Source organism: Anguilla rostrata, chromosome 8 (assembly GCF_018555375.3).
Source record: "Anguilla rostrata isolate EN2019 chromosome 8, ASM1855537v3, whole genome shotgun sequence".
In the NCBI taxonomy this organism is placed as follows: domain Eukaryota; kingdom Metazoa; phylum Chordata; class Actinopteri; order Anguilliformes; family Anguillidae; genus Anguilla; species Anguilla rostrata.
Genome location: NC_057940.1, coordinates 21,429,844 through 21,452,268, shown reverse-complemented (window position 1 = coordinate 21,452,268; position 22,425 = coordinate 21,429,844). Strand labels below are relative to the sequence as shown.

At 42.3% G+C, this 22,425-nt stretch overlaps 1 protein-coding gene across 4 annotated transcripts in view; it reads left to right on the top strand.

Annotated features, from left to right (window-relative positions):
- The window catches only part of agap3 (ArfGAP with GTPase domain, ankyrin repeat and PH domain 3), a 244,476-nt gene that overhangs the window by 200,133 nt on the left and 21,918 nt on the right, over nt 1-22,425 (top strand). For all 4 annotated transcript variants that reach the window (XM_064347035.1, XM_064347033.1, XM_064347032.1 and 1 more), the window contains exons 13-14: nt 1,515-1,676; nt 20,695-20,849. In XM_064347035.1, coding sequence (XP_064203105.1) covers nt 1,515-1,676; nt 20,695-20,849 — 317 coding nt within the window. The remainder of the gene's footprint in view (nt 1-1,514; nt 1,677-20,694; nt 20,850-22,425) is intronic.

Genomic DNA, 22,425 nt, shown 5'->3' with positions numbered 1-22,425 from the left:
CCTCCCCTGTCAGAATAAATAATGACCAAATTAGGCCCGATATTATACGGCGGCTAATGGCGATGGAGGCGGTGATTATAAAAACGCGCGGCCGATGACGGCGGCCCCCCTGTCCCGCTGCCGCTCCTCCCGGGGGTGGGGGGGATAAATGTAGTTTGCCACACTAGGATGGGTCTTTTATGTGATACAATGGAGGAGGCTAGCGGTCCCGCGCGGGATGAGTGCGGCAATATGGGGCCGCTCAACGGGCGCTCCTGCCCCCCAGCTGTCTTCACGACCCTAATGGTGTCCTGGAGGGGTGGGGGGCGGGCGGGCGGGCGGTTGGAAGGGGATGGGCGGGTAATGGCTCCCAATGTCCTGTCAAGTGTCAGGAGCCAGGAAAGATGGCCAGCCCCCCACTCACCACTACCACTGCCCCCCCACCCCTACCCCCCGGTCTGACAGAGTAGCAGGTTAATATCACATTTGTAAAATCACTTACAAGAAACAACACCTGCATTCAGACCTCTGCCACTCACGGACATTCATATCGAAAGCTCTCCCCTCGGCTAGGCTAAATAGCCATTTATTACCCCGGCCCGGGCGTACCTAGCCTGTCACCTGCTCCTTTTATGGTCGCAGCTGCTCGACTCCTTTCACAGGCGCCGCGTCTCGTCCTTGGCGGTGGCGGCCCCACAAACTGATGCTTCACATCTTATTTTTAGTGACACGTGCCTAATCTATTTTGGTTGGTCAAGCACATTAAATATGTCAGCTACATATTGCTAACATCATTTGCACCACACTTAATAAGCATGTGGGATAGCTGCTGTTATGAAGGTAAAAGGTTCTACAGCTAATATTCTGGCACCTGTTTTCTGAAGGAAGGGCTTTATAGAAGAAGCTGGTAGGATGTGCTGGATGAGCGGACTATTTCTTAGCTTTCCATCGGATATGAATGGCATATATAGAGGAAACAGTGGGGAATTCACAGCCAATGATTATAGATGCTGTGCATGTGGTCTTTTCTAACTGTTCATTCTCCTGAACAGTAATTGAGAAAGTGAGTACACTTTCAACTGCAGCCTTATAAATATGTAACATTAATTCCTGAGTCTCTCCAAACTTTCTAACCTTGCGCTGGAAGAAAAGTCTCTGATTGGCTTTCTTTATTAGAGTATGGGAGATGGTAGTCCCAAGAAACTTTATTCATATATTCAGCCAATCAGAAACCCTGTTACTAGTGATGAGTTTCATGGCTTTCACGTATAGGGCATAGCATAGGGCATCGATTTGAAGCCCTGACAATGGCACAGTGTAATGGCCAGCTATTGGCCACTTTGAGCACCTTTATACAATCTAAATATCTAAATAATCTTTTGCAGGATCTAGAATCAGTGAAAGGGACAGTCTTTTTTTTTCAGTCCAAAGAGAAACGTTTCTTGTCAAAAGCACATTTCACTAAACATCAAACAAAACAAAAAAACTGCTCTTCAAAGGGTTAATCACTACAGCACACCCCTCTCTTCCCTCAGCCAATGGAACTGCAGATGCCCTGAGCTCCAGTCCCAGTGTGACCAGCGCCACGAGCCCCAAGCTGGAACCCCCGCCCTCGCCGCACGCCAACCGCAAGAAGCACAGACGGAAAAAGAGCACAGGGATCACCAAACCGGACGGGCCGTCCGCCGGGAACGAAGGTAGGGGTGGCCCAATGGTGACTCCGCCCTAAAGCTCCCCTGTGTTAGTTTGTTCAGAAAAATCTAGAACATTAGCCAGAATGTGACATTATATAGCTCATTACATCTCCCCTCAAATAAATAGGCTTTAAGAAATTGAATATATGTTAAAAGGTCTTTCATCGGATGTGCCCAGCATTCACACAAGCAGTCTTTTCAATACAGGATTACAATCCAAGATTTTATTTTCTAGGGATGATGGTCTTTTTTCAAGGGACTTAAATTTGATATTCCAATTTTAGCAAATTCCTTCAATTTGCGATTCAAGTAGAAATTTCTAGGAATAGAAGGTTAGCTACAGATGTGTTACTTGCAAGGTCCACCACTAAAGTGCTTGCGCTCTGTCCACACTGGCAAGAGAAAGTCTGGTGTTTGATTTTTCTGTATCTTGAAATCACCAATCGTGGAATACATGGCTCAGTCCAGGGTTTGCAGAGGAGCACCTTACATGTAGGCTGCCTGTCTGCACTGGAATCACAAATCCTGTGAAGTATAGTTACACCATTCCACAATCACTTTGACAAAGTGCTGCACTGACTGGATTGGTGGGGGACTCTTGAAACTTTACAGTTGAAATTTTTAATTCATCTGTGAATTTCTTCTCACTCCTGAGCCCGTATTTGCTTAGAGTGATGTTCTGAGCAAACACCCACCAAGCCCTAGTGACGCTCAGAACCAACACTTACCAAGCCCTCACGCTGTTCAGAACCAACACTCAACGAGCACACACCCAATAGTCACCCTCACCCAGCTTTAATGATGTCCGGTCTTAGCACCCATAAGGCCCGGGGTTCCCACCGCACGGCTGAGAAACTTCCTCAGCCCCCACCCCCCCAGCCCCATCCTGTTCCCTTCACCCCCCGCATGCTCACTCAGACACCCCACCTCGAAAAGAGCCGGCGGAACAATCCTCCCCATCAGTCACGGATAGGGGAGGGAGAGGGGTCGTTTGTTTCTGTGAGTGATCCCAGAAGCGGCTGACGGATGGTAAATGGGACAAGCTGAATAAGATGGGTTGTACCCATGCTGATGAGATCAGATTGGATGGTTTTTGTTAGAAGACAAGTCCTCGGGGCCACAAAGCAACCAAAATGACTTATCTGTGAGCTCCATAATGTTTGGTACAAAGACTTTTTTTTTTCTTCCTGAGTTGGCTCTGTCCTCCGCAATTTTAGATTTGTAATCAAACGGTTCACAGGTAGTTAAAATGTGCATGCTCAGCTTTTAGTTCACCAGCGCCCTTTCTTCTTAATTATGTTCCAAACAGTCAATTTTGGTATGCCTAAGGTTTGGCCTATGTCACTGACTGTTTATTTTCTTATTGCTCAGCCTCATAATGGCTTGACTTTCATTGACGCAAGTCTGGTCCTCATGTTGACAAAATGGCAATAACAGACTCTAAAGGCAATCAAAATCTTTGAATCAAGACTAGATACTGTAAGATTGCTGTGTGTGTGAGTATGTGTGTATGTATGTATGTATGTATGTATGTGTGTGTGTGTGTGTGTGTATATATATATATATATATATATATGTGTGTGTGTGTGTGTGTGCTTTAAGTGATAGTAAGAGTTGACAATGCTTGAAAAGTGGGAAAATTCAACTAAGAGAACTACAGTGCTATTATATGATTTATGTCATGATAATGCTTTCCAACACACCTTGCATTTATAAAATGGTACTGGACCATTGATGGCATCATTTATATAGGAAGAATGAAATCAAACCGCAGTATGCAAACAGTCCATGTGGATGTTTATAATGATTAAATGCAGTTCAATTTAATGTCTGTTGTTGCAATTTCGCAAATTTCACAAAATGGACCTGGCCACGGACGCCATATACCACCTTATCAAATTTTGTGTGGTATCTTTCAGCCAACCTTGTTTAATATCTGCGCAATAAAACTTAATCTTTCAAGTTCTTTTTAATCAACTTGTTACTTTAAAACTAGCTGATGGATCTTTGTCGTACTTGATAAAAGATATACGTGGCACACAAACAGCACATGCAAAACTTCAGCCCATTTCTTCCATGTATGCCTGAGAAAACACACTCCTGAAAATCTCATTCAACATAGTAACCATCTACAAGTCTTACTATAAGGGTGCTACTGGGCCCTAATAATATGTTGGGCTAAGGAAGTGCATAGCTGATGGTAAGACGTCATGCCATATTGCATATAGTTTGTAAATGTGCTGGTTGAATATTCTGGTTGAATCAGTGCATATTAATGGCTCTAAATGGCCACGACATTTCATAATTTCTTCCTGTTAAAAGTGCTATTTGTAGCATAGGGATTCTGTGTTAAAATCATTTGTTTTATTTGTTGGACATGTCATTGGACATCCAATAGAATAATTGCTGAATTACTGAATTCTAAATTAAATAGCATTTAATTTAAAATTTAATTAATTTTATTTTTTAATAAAATTAAAAATGTGGCGTGCCATTTAAAACCATGGAACAAATGTCCGGAGCGAAGCTTTTGATATTTGATAGTCAAATAGTAAATGTGCATTATCACATTGCATTCAAACCAGAATCTTCAGACCAGAAAAATATTGTATTTGTTTAACCCTCTGAAGAGTAAGAGAGTAGGTTTTTTTTGGAATGTTTTTTTTGAAAAGTCAGTGTTCTAGAATGCTATTGCTTTCAGTTACCAGTAGTGATTGTTACATCAGCATTAGAATGTTCAGTTAAGAACATTCTAATCACGTATTTGCAATCTTACACCTTAAAGATGCACTGCATAGTTTCAAGAAGAGTATTTAAGCTCTCTTTGCCAAAAGACTTGAACCGTCATCCAGCCCTCTCTCAGCCCTCTTCTTTCAAGTTGGATATCCACTCACTGAGTGCGATTCTGCGTGGTCTATATTGAAGAGCAGACACAAACCAAAAGCCCTATCAAAAGTACTTACTGCCTGCATGGCAGGCATAAGAAGGCGAACGCCAAGAGGAGGAGGAGAGCTCTTTGCAGAATATCAGGTGTCAAGAGCACAGGTCAGCGACGGGTAATCTGAATGCAGGAGAGGTCCAAGAATCCTTTTCTGCCCTCTAGTCTCCTGCCCAGCCAAACAACACTTTCGGACTTCTTTGTCCAAAAATCGAATTATTCCACATTTGTTGGTGAGTGGCCAAGTAAAACAGGTGCTTTGGAGAGAGGGGGCAAGCAAAGGCCCGCTCATGCCGGACGAGGGTGACTTTCGGTACCAGACAGCATCCCGGCCCGGCCCCTCTTTTCACCGAGATGGCGACTGGAGGAGCTGTTGATTCCGGCCACAGCGGGGGTGCGACAATAAATCCTGTAGCCAATTAATTATGATTCTTTTCTGAGATGATGAATGGTGCCCTTTAATGGAAGTGCAGTGTAAAAACACGGCAGAGCAGTTTAGAGGCCATAAAAGGGATGTCGGCAGTGATCAATCAATAAGATTTACACCCTGTGTAAACGTATTTATAACGTTAGCGTAAATACATCCTAAATGATTTACGCCCTGTGTAAATGTATTAATAATGTTAGCAGAAACGCTTCCCTAAATGTGAGCATTTAAAATCATCATGACTTTTATAACATGCATGTGTACCCCTCTTATCTGTTTATATATTTACGAGTATTAGCCTGTAGGTTGTTCACACATTAAAGTGTACAAACATATTGAGCGCATAGATTATATGTTCATTTTAGTAGAAGTCCCTGTTTTTGCAAACTGCTTTAGTTTGTTTTCACCATACAGTGGGGGGCTGTTTGTACAGTAGAACACTAACAGCCCACAGTTGGCCTGAGATGTCTGTGGCTGTCTGTGATGGTGTGTATAGCACGCTGAGCAGAGCCCCTTGGTGCACAGTTCTCCTTGCATTTTGTATTTGAAAATACTGTTCTCTGTAGATGACAACGTGTCACAGAGAGTACCACAGCTTGCCTGAATAAGACGTAGCTGGATAGCTTACTAGCAAGCACAAAAATGTCAAAATCTCAGGCTCACTGCCTGACTGAAGAATATCTGTTTTGTACAGTTTCTTTATCAAGTGTACCAAGACCACCTTCTCACCTTGATTCACTTAGTTTTGAGATGTTTACCATTCCCTATGCTTTGATATACAGGTCAAATACCGTATATCAACTAAATTTCTCATAAGATTTTAGACACCTGTGCAATTTATGAAATGTGTAATGCTTCAACGACTGTAGCGTGGAATTTAGTGTAAACGTCTTTGATTAAATAAATGAGAAATTACATTAATGTGTTTTTGAAATGAATAATTAGGGTAAATTGTAGACATTTGGTAGGGCTGTAGAGAGCTCAGCCTTTCTTATGATTGTAGGGTGTTTTTGCGTAGAATAATGATATATATGAGTGCCATAATGGTGTATACATTATTATTTGCTCTGGACAAGGGCCTCTGTTAAATGGATTCTTACGATAGCTTATAAGAGCGTAGCATTAATCTTATTTTACTTAGCTGCGGGCATTCCATACCTGCTGGATGTTAAGAGATGTAGAAAATGGCATTATTGTATTCACTACCCCCTGTATGAACATCTGCTGACTGACAGCAGCCTGACAATGGCTGTCCTATCACTCTGTTAATGGTGTTAATGGCTAGAATGACTGATTGCAAACATTAGAGGCTTAGGGGTCTGGGCGGGCCCACTTGCCCGCATTGTATTGATGAGTCATTACGTTTTCCTTTAGTCCTTTTCAACATTTGTTCTGTCCCATTTAGTTTGGAATAATTTAGGCCAGCCTAGAACTAAGTGATTTGGAGTGGAGTTGGCTTACCAGCTCCAGGGCGGGCACCGCACAACAGCGGCGGCGATCCCGAGATCGAGGAGCAAGGGAAAAACGCACTTTAGACGCAGCGCGTGCAGATCCTCAAAGTTTTGTTCTCTGTCAGAGGGGGCCTCATTCTTTCCCTAAGATTTCCTATTAGCATCAGCTTGTCTGTTCTAGTGAGCGCTTCCAGAATACAGACATATTGCTTAAATATCAGAGTCGTTCATGTATAGAGCCCAGGTTGCGTCTCTGGGAAGGGGGGAGAGAAGGGAAGAGAGGTTGGATCTTTGAATGAATTGCCATCAGTTTATCTCATTTATGGGGCAATCAGAGTCTTAAAATGCAGGCAGAAATTGAATTTTAGTTGTTGGGAAGTATCATAAATCAAAGGAGCCGTAGCTTTTTAAGAAGGCGAACAATCTCAGCGGGCAGAGATGGGAAGAACGGCTTGCGTAAGGGAGCCTCTTAAAAGTGACGCTAACGCGCCGCCTTTGATGTAGCGTGGCCCGAGCTGGACAACAGTACATTCACAGAGTTGTATGAGATTCTTCCAGAAAGTGAATAAAATTTATGTTGCAATAAAAATATACAATTTTGCATGGAATATTTAACTAATTATGAATTTTCACAGCACACAAATCAGATGAATTGTTTACTTTATAGCTTATCCCTAGTGTTTTTATAAATACAGCCAAGTATAGCCAAGTATATATCCAGTTTGTACTTTTAGCTGCTCTTTTCCATACTGATTCAGTTTGCCTTTTTCATATTATTGCCTGTAATCTGTCTATGTGAGTTTAGTTTTATACAGTATGTGGCTTTAGACCAAGAATGCAAGACATGCATTTCTGTTGCTTGAATAGCAGGGACTCATTGTTTTTGTAGCTAATTAAAAATATATATAATGGATTTGAACAGAGATTAATTTTGCTGAGCTGTCACCGTCGTGAATTATTTTTTTTCCATTGTTCCTCCAGGTAATATGGATTGGCCAGGCGTGTGTTCTTTTCTCAGTGAAGTCCTGTCAAAATGATAATACCTTGAATCTTAGCACAAGTGGCCAAGTGGAATAGAAGTGAGATAAGACACAGCTGTGAAGTTCTCACAAGTTGAAGCTTAATAACAGCAGATTGAATGTGAAGTCAATTTTGATTGTCACATCCAGCTTATGGCCAGAGTTTAGAGTGTTATAAGTACTTGCCTAAGTACTTGCCCTTAAAAAGAACTGATTTGGCCTCTGGGAGTTATTGTCAACTGAATTGCATTTGATTGCATCCTTTTTTGAGTGCTGGACCTCCAGGCGTTTGCGGCAAGAGTTAATATGGTGTAATTAATGCTAATTAATTAATGGGTTAATTAATAAGTGTTAATGTGGGCCTTATATGGTTTCTGTGACACCGCATGTCGACTCAGAATCAGTTGGCCTGTTTTGATTAGCCGAGGCGTGGCACGCCCTCTGCCCTCTCGCTCTCCTTCGGCGCGCAACGCTTCCGCGGCGGCACAGCACGATGCAGACGGCCCCTAATCCCCCAGCCCTCTCCTTGCCAGAGCTCCTCGGGATAATGAACTTCTCATGTGCTTAAAGAATGATGCAGGATGCATGGCGAGACGACTGACAGCCCCTTAATGTGTTTCTCAGCAGCGGCCTGCGACCGGCTCTTTGTGCGCGTTCTTCAGCTTTAAAACCCACGGGAAAATTGATGGGCGATAAAGAGTTCTGTTCTGGGGGCGGCCCCCGTGATTAATGCAGTCTGTCAGGGACTGTCATTAATGTATATCTTTTAAAAAGTGTGTAAAATGTTCATTGTTTTCTGCTTTTTACAGTGCCAGGTCAGAATAGAGAGGCACAGAGAGAGAAATAGAGTAAGAGAGACAAGAAAAGGAGAGGAAGAAATAAAGGAAGAGGGGAAAGAGAAGACATTGGAGTCTTGTTATACATCAGAGAGCTGAGATTCTTCCAACTTAAATGTGAATACATTCCCCAAGGGGAATGGCTCCAGTTTAAGTTGTGGAATTAGTATCATAAAGCCTTGATTGGTGCCTTGGGGGAGAACTTTTTTTTGAAAATTGGTTTTAAAGTTGTGTTACATACAAATGTAGTCAGAATCCATTTGTAATCATGTCAGATTTGTCTCACCCAAATCTTGGCACTGTTAGTGCTTATTGTCAATATATATGCTGTTGGGGCAGACATGGGGCAGATTATAAAGTGGCAGTGCGTCACATACATTTATTAAATCTCATTTTTGAATATTTTTAAATTGAAGAAAGTTGCCTCAACTTGTTTTTCTTCAACTCTACTTAAGGGGTGAATGGTTAGCATAGAAAATGAGACATGAACATTCGTCTCTAGTTAGCTATTCAGCAGAGGTAAATAAATGTGCCTGTATTGTGTTTAATTTCAACACTCTGCAACAATTACAGTGTGTCTGGCGTTTATTGAAATATGAATACATTATGCGATAGTTGCTTGTATTTTTAACCCCTGTCCACAACTCCTGACTGCAGTCAGTTTTTCGTATTGCATTTGCTACAATTGTCACGCACATATTGTAGCTATGCACTTGGTGCTCAGAGCTAGGTCTCAAGCAGTAATCAGCCATACCCAATATTTGAATTACTAAAATTTTAACTAGATATCTATTCAGACAATTGCCTAACTTAATGTTTAAAAAAGCAGTTTATAGTTTGTGAGCCCGCACTCATGCAGCTAATGCAGTATCTGCCCAAAAGTTCTCAAACACATCTCTGTCTTATCTTTGATCATCGCTCAGAGTTTACAGCTTTTTACCTTGAATGCCTTGAAGGTTCTTTTTTATTTATCTTTGTTTTGGGTATTTGCTTTTTGTTTTGCTTGGCTAGATTTTCTCACAGTATTGTATAGGTATTTTGCATTGAGTGTGAGATATAAGTACTGTTGCATTGTCCTTGGCTTTTTATCTAAAAGCCAAGTTTGATTTTATTTTATGTAATAATCCACAATGTGGAAATGGCTACTAACTTGTGCGCTGCTGAATTCATTTTGTTCTAGTTCTCATATTTCATAATGCTGCTTCATATCAGTGGATAGAGCACCCTATTACTGAATTAGTTCAAGTTTAGTATAAATTCAGTTTATTGATTTGGCCTAATGGGTATGTACTCTGTTTCAGCATACTATGGTAAGTTCTTTACATTAGTGTATACCATTTGTGTTATTTGTTGTTTTAAAAAATCTGTTAAACAGACATTAAATTGTAAATATCGTTAGACCCTTCATTTCTTATAACAAGAACTGTTTAAATTGAAATCTGACGTGTTGTGCCAATTTTGCGAATGTCTCTAAATTATTCAACATCGCCAACCTGAAAAGTCAGAGAACTTAGGAGAAACGTTGCAGAGACAAAGGCTGTGGAAAAAAAGCAACCCAGTCAAGAAGGAGGCCCTCTGATCATGCTCAGGAGAACAGATTATGGACATCAGGGGAAGGTATAGGGCTAATGCCCCCCCTCAATCTCAGCGCAGCAAGAGTTAAAGACCCCCGGTGTCCAGCTCAGGATTAGAAAATGAAGGTTTAACTGCCTGCGCTAATGGCGGGTGTTTATCTCAATACAATGTATTGTCGTTCTCCCATTCGGTCTCATTTCACAAATCTGTCCCTGGAGCCTCGGCTGCCGTAATGGGCGCAGCTCTGATTGCAGCACTTCAGGAGTGGAATAACAAGATCCACACTCACCCGCTGCACGTGCTGCCCACAGACTTACACGCTTATAACTGCCACGGCTATTATAACGCCTGTTTTAATTGCCATTATGTCACAACAGGAATGTGTGCGTGTGCAGTTCTGCATTGTTGTGTGTGTGTGTGTGTGTGTGTGTGTGTGGGGGGGGTATTTTTGTCTGTGTGCGTGTGCGTGCGTGTATTTATGCACATGCGTGTTCTTGTTTTAAATCTGTGTATAAGCGGGTGTGTGTATGTGTGTGTGCGCACACGTATGCGTATATGTTCATGCGTGTTTGTGTTTTGAATCTGTATGTGTGTGCGTGTTTATATATGTGTGTGTGTGTGCACGCACGTGTGTATTTATGTCTGTGCGTGTTTGTGTTTTTGAATCTGTGTGTGTGTGTGTGAGGGAGAGAAAGAGAGCAGTGCAGTGTTGTCTCCTCTTGTAGTTTTGGTGCTCCCCTGAGGCCGGTGTCTCAGTAATGGCTCGGTTCTGATTGCTCTAATACAGGTTAGGAATATTGGCTTTAATGATCTGTAAAATGAGCAGGCAGTGCTCTGACAGTAACGAATGGTGCCAGCTTTACTTGTTCTTCCCAGCCGGCTGTTAATTCGCCAGGATCGGGAACACCTCTCTCCGTAAACCGCCCGATACGTGCCCCCGAACAGAAATCGTAAATAACCGTCACTCCCGTCTGAGGTGCATCCCCCCCACCTCCTCCATTTACACCTTTCCGCAAGGCATGCAAACAGATAAACAAACACGCCCCTCGCCGGCGACCGAGGAGTCCGGCTGCGCTCTTCATCCCACTCTGTTCCGCGGAACCCAGGTACGGAGTCTCAGGCGTGAGCCCCTGATTCTGGGGGAGCACTGGCTCAGCCGCACAGCTTCACCCTGTTATCCCCGGAGGTGTGGGTAAAGTGTGTGGACGTTCCGTTGTGGCCCACTGTTGCTAAATTAGCAAGCAGCAGGTGGACTCCCAGAGGAGGGCAGGCTAGCCTTTCTGAAGCTTAAAGCGAGCTGCTGCGCTGTTCCACACTGCTAGTTGCGGGCTTCATAATTCTTGTTTGTTTATGCCCTCGTACCATCTCTTCACAAGGGGCGGTGTTTGTATCGATTGCTATGTTGTTTGCTTTCATGGTTGGTTCAGACAAGACCCTTTGCCTGGTGGACTCTGAATCTGACACTAAGAAATGAAAGAATGTTTTCACCACCAATAGACTTGCAAACCCTTTGTCAATCCAAACAGTGAATCATAACAGTTTACAATTCTGACAAACTGTCTATAGTATCAAATGATTTCAAAGAACCCAAAGAGTTAGTTGCTTAGGCCCTATGTAATTGTATGGATTTTATGTTTACACATTCAGGGGTCATGCTGGAACAGCAAAGATTTGCATGCAGGTTTTGAAAGTGGACAAAGATGCAAAAAGATGTTGGTTCAAAGCAAGTACTTTTCACTGATGACTAGGTTTCATTTGAAACCCTTCCAGATGTTTATATTTGCTGGAAACCACCAGCGCAGTGTGCTGAAACGAATACTCCTTGTGTTCTGTCTGGAGTTTACAGGGTCTGGTGATGGTGGTGGAATGTGAATAAGACCGCCTTCATTTTATTGCATCGCAGTGGAATTCAATAGGTTAGGCCTTAACTTAGAATAACAAGAATATGTGTTGCTTATCCCTATCAACAATGCGGTACTTTTCCATTATCAAATAAAATGGTGTTGTTAGCTTGAGGGGGAAAATGCACATTGCACACTTCCTTAAATTGTGTTGTTCAAAGTAAAGGCCAGACTGCATAATGAGAGTGATGGTATTTTAAGGAATTGTCTGTGTTGTTTGTTGCCAGTCCTCATTGAAATGTCCAGCCCATCCAAGCGCAGCCAATAAAGCTGCACGGAGGGAGGTCCAGAACCAGTAAAGATTCCAGCGCCAGACAACAATGCTTGGACCCTCTGGAGCGCTTCGGGGGATGTGCATCTCATCCAGTGCAAACGATCCAGCGGAAATCGCACGTGAATCAGACGTGACACGTTCCATCTATAACGTGACCAAAACTTCATGTTGACATCTTTTGATGAAGCACCATCGTACATTGTAACATAACAAGGGTCTGGTGTTCTGAGAAGGTATGGGCATATTCTGAGAAGATATAGCAAAGGCTGCCAGTCTTGAACCCTTTTTGCACATGCAGCCTTACCACAAAAAGTTGCTCTGGCAGTTTGCCGGCTGAAAAGCTAGTATCATTAAAAGAAATGTTGATTTTACTAGGTTAACATAATTAGCACAATTAAATGTTAATTTGTGTGAACAAAGCCATATCATTAACAGATCCAGCATGAAATACTCAACGTGTTGTTTCTTGCTTCTTACTAAAAATGAGAAGGTAGACCAAATGAAGCACATACACCTTGATACCTTACTAACTTGCTACACCATCCAGCAGTACACAACCCGGTAGTAGTTATACAGAAGTTTCTAAAGTTCCTGTAGGTGTACATGCATATTAAAATGTGGCAGGATCTTATGATTCACTTTTCATTTGTTATGTTAGTTAAGTTCTCTGGCTAGTAAGCCAAAGTTTACAAAACCTCTCCAGCACTGCATGCATCTTGCTTGTGCTCTTGACCTTCTTCCATCCTTTTGTTAGTTCTTGTCAAGTATTTGACAGGTGCTTGCTGAGACAGAAGTTACTAACCTCGCCATGTGTGAATGCTATTAACCTGTTAAAATAACTGACAGGTGTTGGTTGTCTGAACAAGAGGAGCCACTCTCATTGCCGGAAAAGTTAATGCACCAATGTTCCGTGTCCCGTGCGTGAAAGCGGCTTTTGGGTGCCCAGAGTACCGAGGGGCCACTCCTGAGCAGGGGGAGAAGGCAGGCTCTGCCACAGAACACTGCCGCGGTTACATTGTAATTTCTATTGCGCCGTGTTAATTAAGGCAAATCATATTTGCCCTATTCGCCACGCTTCCACTTCATATTGGATTTAAATTGCATTCCTTCATGCGTGCCGGCCGCCCCGGCGATGTTAATTTAGCTCTAATTTGAAAGGACTTGTTGCTTGCGTAGTGTGCGGAATGGGGTTGCAGGGTTAACATGCATCAGGATCTGCGTGTTCTGGAGATCCGTACTGCATCTTTGGGGCCGGGGATGAGCTGGGCTTTTCAGTGGCCATCGGGAAGCATTGATGGTCCTGCTCAGGGTCAGGCTGCTATTACAGGTCCAATTAGACCTGTCGTTAGTCCAGTGCTATCATCCCCATTGCTAAGGAAATGGCCCTGCACATCAGTGCTAATGAGACATTTGCATGCGTCAATTGTTGTCCTGGAGGAGAACTTCCCTGACCCACTTCTGTCCCCCTCTTGGGTTGTCCTGACCCCTTGGTGCTTGTCAGCATAGCTTTGATGCTTTCATTTCCACGATTGTTGGATTTTTGTGCTCTGTTATTGCAGAGGTAGGCTAAATTGTGCCTGGAATAGACTCCTAAACAAAATAGTGACTTAATAGACATGTACTTTTGGATGTTTCTGACATTAATAAGTTCTGGGGTTTCTACCTGAGTTTAGTTTTCAAATGGCTAATTCATTTTAAAAAAGGATAAGCAATTCAAGATTGAAACGTGTGAAAAGCAAACACTCAGAGGGTCGAGGTTGACCAGATCCATCCACTGGCTGTGATTCCATAGCCCAATGTTTCGAGTTCTCAGCAGACCCTTGTTTAATCTGTGTTGGCGCAGCTAGACTGCTACATACAGAAATGTTAATTTGCTCATCATGTACTTTACCATTCCTCTGCCCCTGCTCAAACAATCACCATTAGACCTTAGGTCACTTACAACTTAATATGGCAATTACCACGCAGAGTTACATCACTGATATTGAGGTCATGTAAAACTGCGGCCATGAGTTTTCTAACATTAAAAAGTGATAATCACAACAATATAGAGAAATGCTATAATTATCGCAGTCATTGAGGTAAATGGGCCACTGTTGGATTGGAGATGGATCCGGCTATAAGCATTAAGCCTGACAACGGGCAGTGTTAATTATTCTTTTGCTAAACACATGTAAATTAATGACTTTTGCCATTGCCCCTGAAATTAGCTGATCTGGTATTGACCTTATGCAAGCAGTCCGCTGCATAAGTAGGTGTGGGTGACATCATTGTATCTGGCACATGGACATCTGGTTCTGGCATTGTCCTCTTGCCACTTTTTTTATCTGCACGTGATATTTGTCACTATGTATCAGTCGGTTTCACAGCAGAGGGAATTTAAAAAGCACACTGTTAAATATGAAATAGCTGCAAGCAGCATTTCCCACCGCCCAAGCTCCTGTTCTTCCTTCCGTGTGTTCCTACTCATGGGACAAGAGAGGCCAATATACCAAGTCTCAGTCAAACTGGGTGCATGTACTGGGCTTGTGACTGTCATTTTTTCACATGTGCTACCAATTGTCAGTCTGCATTATATTTTAATTGAAGCCAGAGTTCATTAATACAAACAAGTTTGCTAAGTTTGGCAAGCCTCTGTTGTAACAGCTACAAGTTATTGGAGGCCAAAAGGAAAAAATAAGAATCTTTACAAAATCAACAAGGTTCCAGCACCTGCAGTACTTGGAACCATGAAAATTTTATGTTACCTGGGCATATATGCTTTGTTTACCGATTTATTATTGGAGGCAGTTTGATGGCTGGTTTCTGTGCACTGGATATACATGTATCTGTTTGGGCCAGTTTATCTACATAAGAGTATGGAAGTTTTCTTACTTGCAGTAGGTGGTGATACAGTATGGTCCCCCACTCCCCCACCTTCTTCTTCCTCCCTTTCTTTCTCTCTCTATTTCTCTCTCTCTCTCTCCCTGGTCCCTAGTCAAATTACCTGTTTTAATGCCTGTAATTTATCGCCCGGTCAGCCAACAAAATAATTTGTTTTCTTCCGATTGTTATTAGCAGCAGTTAGGAGCATATAATCTCCAGGCCCTGTGGAATGCCACCTCATAATGAAGGAACCCGTCTAACTTGGAGCAGATATTGGATGGAGGGGGAGGTCGCTTATAAAATGCTTCCTTCCTCATACTTAGGCGTGCGAGTGTCAGGTTAATTTACACCTGACCCGAATTAGCTTCTGACAGGAGCCAGAATGGAGCTGGAATTCAGCGGCAAGCAGACGTGAGCAGCGAAGTGTTACCTCTCAAAACCAAGTCCTCCGTTTCTGCCTCTGACGTACCCAAGATTTTTCATGAAAGACTAGGCCAAAGAGAAAATAAAGTGTAATGATGGATTAAATCATTTGATTCATTTATTGATTCGGCTTATTGTGTACAGAAAGATTTATTCAGCGGACAGGCAAGGCCCAGGCTATATAGCATAGAGAATTCCAGGTGATAATATATTAAGTACTGATTGGTACTTGTGTGCATTAATCATGGTTATTAAGGGTGAAAAGGGTGATATTTATTTGTTCAGAAGCATCATCTGAGATCCTTGTGTTCTGCTCTATAATGTCTGTGTGACTGGCATGCCAGGCTGTCAGCAGCCTTCATGTCTTAGATTCTTTTTCCCAGGGTGGCAGATAGAAGCCAGTTGTTATGGGCATCTTTCTTTCTTTTATTATTTCTTTCTCTTTTATGTATTTCTTTGTATATTTAAAGAAATATATGTTTCAGGTAACACGCTCTCAGTTTTCATATTTTGCCCACTTAAAGTATTTGTTATTGTTCAAAGAGAAAATGCTTTCTTTTTTCCAGAGTCCTAAAATCATGCCAGTGTGGTTGTAAAATGTGCAGTCATCTTCGGAGTATTCATGCATTTACATGGCATATAGCAAATATGCCTGATATTGTCTGAAAACTGCTGGTCAGGACACACTCCCACAGCCAGCATAGTGCATGTACAAAATTTTGTATTACTGGTTGGATCACTTTCTGTCATTATTGGTAGGCACCTGGCTTATGAAATTCCACACCGCAAAATGTAAATTTCAGCATGTGGGCAATATCTATGTTAGACAAGATTATTTCATTGGGGGTTGCCAGAATAATCTATACAGTACAAAAACGTCTTGGGCATAGAAGTTGACTCAAATATCTGGCTGTGGACATGGTGCCAAAGCCTGTAAACAGTTAAACAGGAATTGTCTGATATATATAACAATATGTTTTGAGTAGAGATCAAATTGGGTTATACATGCCATTATTGTACCATGTTTAGAATGTTTTGGGCACCATATCCCTCTGAAGACTGAAAATGCAAATACATGACTTGGTAATTGACTAATTCTGTATATCCAACATACCAGAGAAGGTTGAAACACTTAATTGCTTTAAACTCAACTAAGGAGGCTCAGGAGAATGTGATGCTCTGTTTTTGATCCTTTGAATAAATTAGAAATGAAACAGAGCTAGGTTACCTCAACACAGGAACTGTAGTAGAGACTAGGAGTCCAAGTGTGGGATACTCTCTAGACAGATAGCAAAACTTATCTTTATGGGCTGAGTGAACTTTCACCACTTTTATATGTTTTTAGGTATTGAGTAAATATTATCCGCTTTGCTTAAAAACAGGATTAGTAGATTTCAATTGACCAACTGCAATTATCTGTCGTTTGTAGTTTCATTTTCTATGTTTTCACTGACACTAGGAAAATACCCACTGTTAAGTTTATCCTACAATGACAACACTCAATAATAATGGTGCTAGCGGTATTTACTGGGAGTAACATATTGGCCATGAGAGTAAAAACCTCTCACCCATGTGAGAAGCTTTTCAAACCAATCACCACCCCCAACCCTCCAGGCTTTTATTTAAATACTTGACTCTTGGCTCTGTATTGATCCTGTGACCTGAAGTCAGTTTCAGTATCTAAATCAGATAATTGAAGATGCTGTAGCCCTAATTGGATTATTGCTTTCCGCCTTAAGAGATACCCTTCTACTGGAGCATCGCGACGGCAACATTAACGTCACACATCTGTTGTTCTAAAGCCTGCCTGCTTCTGTGTGTGGCTTTAGTTCCAGTCTAGGCTTATAGAGTGAAATTTTATCTGTTTTTTATTTCTTATGTTTTTGAATACATGCCATTGGGGTTGGTTGTACTTATAGTGTTGATTTATGGGAATATATGCCACAAATTATACAATTTCTCTCTGAAAGTTGCAAAATACAATTTTTTCCCCAGCCTTTTATATTGATATGGTTTATGATATATTGTTATGGTATATGACATTTTTAAATCAAACACATTTTTCAGATATTTGACCTGAGCTAAATTATATCAGAGTGAAAAAGAATTCAACCATTTAAATGTAATTGTACCTATATCTGCTTAATACAATTACAACCACAACATTGTATTGATGACTTTGTGTAATCACTGCAGTAGCCTACTACCATCTCTTTTGTATTACTCCACATTATTCTATTGTATTATTCTACTCAGTTACTCTACTTAAATGAAATGTTGCAATCTTTTACGTTTACTTATTTTGACATAACACACAAACACACTAATTTTCTAGTGCATAGAAATCAATCCACAGATGATTTTCTTGGGAATTAAAATTATTTTTTTTTTCCAACGAGGAGTTCCCCTTGCCTAAAATGCCTGCTAAGCATCAAAGTGGTTCACAACCTCACTTGCGCATTATTATGTTTCATAATCATTTATCGCCTGCATCAAAATTATTTTATTTTCATTTATTTGTTTTTCTTTTTTTGTATCTGAATGCCTGCATTCTCAGTGAGAGTGAGGCGTTACGCTGCATTCTCTGTGAGAGTGAGGTGTTATGCTGCGTTCTCTGTGAGAGTGAGGCGTTACGCTGCATTTTCTGTGAGAGTGAGGCATTACGCTGCATTCTCTGTGAGAGTGAGGCGTTACGCTGCATTCTCTGTGAGAGTGAGGTGTTATGCTGCATTCTCTGTGAGAGTGAGGCGTTATGCTGCATTCTCTGTGAGAGTGAGGCGTTACGCTGCATTCTCTGTGAGAGTGAGGCGTTATGCTGCATTCTCTGTGAGAGTGAGGCGTTACGCTGCATTCTCTGTGAGAGTGAGGCGTTATGCTGCATTCTCAGTGAGAGTGAGGCGTTATGCTGCATTCTCTGTGAGAGTGAGGCGTTATGCTGCATTCTCTGTTAGAGTGAGGTGTTATGCTGCATTCTCTGTGAGAGTGAGGTGTTACGCTGTATTCTCTGTGAGAGTGAGGCGTTATGCTGCATTCTCTGTGAGAGTGAGGCGTTATGCTGCATTCTCAGTGAGAGTGAGGCGTTATGCTGCATTCTCTGTGAGAGTGAGGCGTTATGCTGCATTCTCTGTGAGAGTGAGGCGTTACGCTGCATTCTCTGTGAGAGTGAGGCGTTACGCTGCATTCTCTGTGAGAGTGAGGCGTTATGCTGCATTCTCTGTGAGAGTGAGGCGTTATGCTGCATTCTCTGTGAGAGTGAGGCGTTATGCTGCATTCTCTGTGAGAGTGAGGCGTTATGTTGCATTCTCTGTGAGAGTGAGGCGTTACGCTGCATTCTCTGAGAGTGAGGCGCTATGCTGAATTCTCTGTGAGAGTAAGGCGTTATGTTGCATTCTCTGTGAGAGTGAGGCGTTATGCTGCATTCTCTGTGAGAGTGAGGCGTTACGCTGCATTCTCTGTGAGAGTGAGGCGTTATGCTGCATTCTCTGTGAGAGTGAGGCGTTACGCTGCATTCTCTGTGAGAGTGAGGCGTTACGCTGCATTCTCTGTGAGAGTGAGGCGTTATGCTGCATTCTCTGTGAGAGTGAGGCGTTACGCTGCATTCTCTGTGAGAGTGAGGCGTTATGCTGCATTCTCTGTGAGAGTGAGGCGTTACGCTGCATTCTCTGTGAGAGTGAGGCGTTATGCTGCATTCTCTGTGAGAGTGAGGCGTTATGCTGCATTCTCAGTGAGAGTGAGGCGTTATGCTGCATTCTCAGTGAGAGTGAGGCGTTACGCTGCATTCTCTGTGAGAGTGAGGTGTTATGCTGCATTCTCAGTGAGAGTGAGGCATTACGCTGCATTCTCAGTGAGAGTGAGGCGTTACACTGCATTCTCTGTGAGAGTGAGGCGTTATGTTGCATTCTCTGTGAGAGTGAGGCGTTACGCTGCATTCTCTGTGAGAGCGAGGAGTCATGGCCGCCTCGGGTTAGACTGAAGCCTTTTCCCTGGAAGTCATTTGCACACAGACTCCATGTCTGCCCCACACTAGCAGAGCCCCATTTTGCCCACAATGACAGTCGGCAACATCAAATGAATAATGATTGCTCTCGTTAGCGCGTCCCTTTTTCCAGTTGATTGTAACCCCGTCTGATTAACAACATGCTGACAAATACAGAATCTGATTTATTTATTTTTTAAGTAATTTTTTTTTTTTCTTCTCTATGTCGGCGTTAACAATGATCCTGACCTGCAGCCATTAACCTCCCCTTTCTGCGTCCTCGGCCCTAGTGCGTGCGGTGTTGTCGAGGCGCGCGTATTATGCAGGGCCGGAACTACTTTCTCATTTATTTTTCTCTTTTTAAAATTGAATTCGTTGCTGCTAAAGGTTGACTCAGAGGTGCTGAAACAGTTCCTGTAAGTAACAGGCTAGTGTGCGGCAGGAACATATGAAGTAGGAACATTAAAAAATGCTGCTTCGGGGGAGCCGCCAGGTAGGTTCAGTGTAGAATCTGAAAAGAACAAGATCAGACTTCTTTAAAAGAGCAATCTCTCGAGTTTAGGCTCACTCCTAAATGGCAGGTCGAAGTCGGGCCACACCGACTGGATGACGCAACGGCGTTTAACGTCCTGAGTGAGGACAGCTCTGCACATTTGTGCGTTCTGCCTCCGTGTCCAATTTACACGGAAATGATACGCCATCGGATCACGCCATTCCCCTCTGTGTAAACATGCTTCGCGATCCTCAGGCTCGCGGGAACTGTGCATTATGCAAATGAGCGCATTATTTGCATAGCCCTAATTAGGTAATTACAAATCATTTTACTACGAGATGGAGCATGTGCTGAGAGGAGAAGGCTCGCATTACTCACTGGGCCCTGGGTTGCCTCAGTCGTCTGCTGGCGGATCTGTGCTCGGGACACAACTTGTGTTTCCCCACATAATGAGGACTCGCTAAGAAAGCAGAAGGATGCTTCTCGACACGTTGTTTTTCAGCCAATTGGAAGCGGCTGAAAACCAAGATGCGGAACACTTTCTAGAAGACAAGGAGAATTTTTTATATCGGGTTAGCTGGAGTCAGGTATAAACGGTTGCTGAAACAATACAGTGGGGGTGGAGGGGGGTGGATGTATATTGGGACTGGTTTAGGCAATCCCAAATGTCAAAATTTAGAAATTTTGAATATCAACCTCCTTGGTTTGGATTCTGATGCCAGCTAAGCTATAGCCCAGATATAGAGAGGCAGTCCGTATGGCCTGTGCTGTCCAGGTGCCCGGCATGGTAGCACGGCAACATATCCGTGTTAACGCTTGTGCCCTCTCAACCTTGTCTTCCAGAGCAAGAGGAGTCGTTTGAGTTCGTCATCGTCTCGCTGACGGGGCAGATGTGGCACTTCGAGGCCTCCACGTATGAGGAGCGGGAGCTTTGGGTGCAGGCCGTTGAGAGCCAGATCTTTGCCAGCCTGCAGTCCTGCGAGAGCAGCAAGAACAAGGTGAGCCTTCTCTAAGGGTGCCACCGGCTGAAGCTCAGGTAGCCAAGAGATGTTCTGAAGTTTGTAGCCTTGTGGTTTGTATGCTTGAGCTTTTCTTCCAGCCAGCTCACCTCCGATTACACCTGTAGAACTTGGATGAATAAACAGTTTATGCGATGTGTCTGTAGTAGACTATTGTAAGGAACTGACAAAAGACTATGTTTTCTGATAACAATGTTTTCTGTCCCATGCATATCGGTACATTCTTATCCGGTGTGTAAGAATAATCTTTATGTTAAGTTAAGGGTAGTCATGTCCTGGAATGCTTAGTTTTAAAATAAGCTGAAATGCACAGAAGGAAATGTGTTTTCAGCAATACTCTGTCTGCTTCAGATTTATTACAAATTGTTCATTGATACTGAATTGTATGTTCAAAGATATGCATATACAGAGATATGAGATGTATAAGTTTACTCGATTTTGTCCCCACAACAGTCTTGAGTGGTTTAGGTTTATCATTGTTGTCAACTTTATTTAACTGTTATTAAATCAGGGCATGTCAAGACATTAGCCACAAGAAGTAATCTATAAAACCAAGCTCTACTTACTGTGTTTTGACTGGGCATTTTCCTTAGAGCTGTGTTAACAACAGCACATTTGCCTTTCAATCTACTTAGAATCCCAGCAGGTCCTAACAAACTTCCTCAGTTAGGATGACCAGGCCACAGCACACCTGTACGATATTTCGACTACAAATCACTGACAATCAGCTGCTAATTAAGACCATAGACATTAGCATTTCAAATCAATTTATGCACCGACTGGGTTAAGATAACAAGCCTTAAATAGAGAATAATTATACTTCCTTACTTAATTACACATTACTAGAATACACATGGATTTAGAATTCAGCGGTGTACATTTAAGAGGTACAGCAGTCTGACGCTTCCTCCTGATACAACGTGTTAATGTGCAGAGAAGCACAACACAAAGGTTATCCATTAACGAGAGTGAGGCGGAATATCATTACGAACAGAGTTAAACAATGATGATCGCTTCATAATCCTAATAATTCCACTGATCAGTCTGTTAATCTATCACACCCAAATCCTGAGCACTGGGCACATAATGGTTAGACAAAATTTAAAATTTAGAAATATTTAAATTATAAACTATTTGAAAATTTAAAAATAGTAATACAAAATTAAAATTAAAAACGAATCCCCCTTTCACTAAGTAATTTGTGATAAGTGACAGGTTGTCTAGAAGTAGGAGTCAAGATAACATTTTCATTCTTTATAAAGCATCTGATTGGCTGATGGATTTTCACACTCTAAAATCTCCAATGGATGAAGACAAGGAATTTTCAGGAATTTCACACTTTCCCCGTGATCTTGCAAACCTTGCTCTTTTTCAGCAGTTGAGCAAGCGTTCCAAACTGAGCAGACAAACGCTTACCATGCATTACATGACATCACTTTTGGCCCTTGAGTGCACACCCTGAGAAACCAGGAAGGCATACCATTCTGCCAGTTCACCACTGTGTATCTTTCCGATAGCTCATCGGCAAGCCATGCTCATAAATGCTGTTCACACC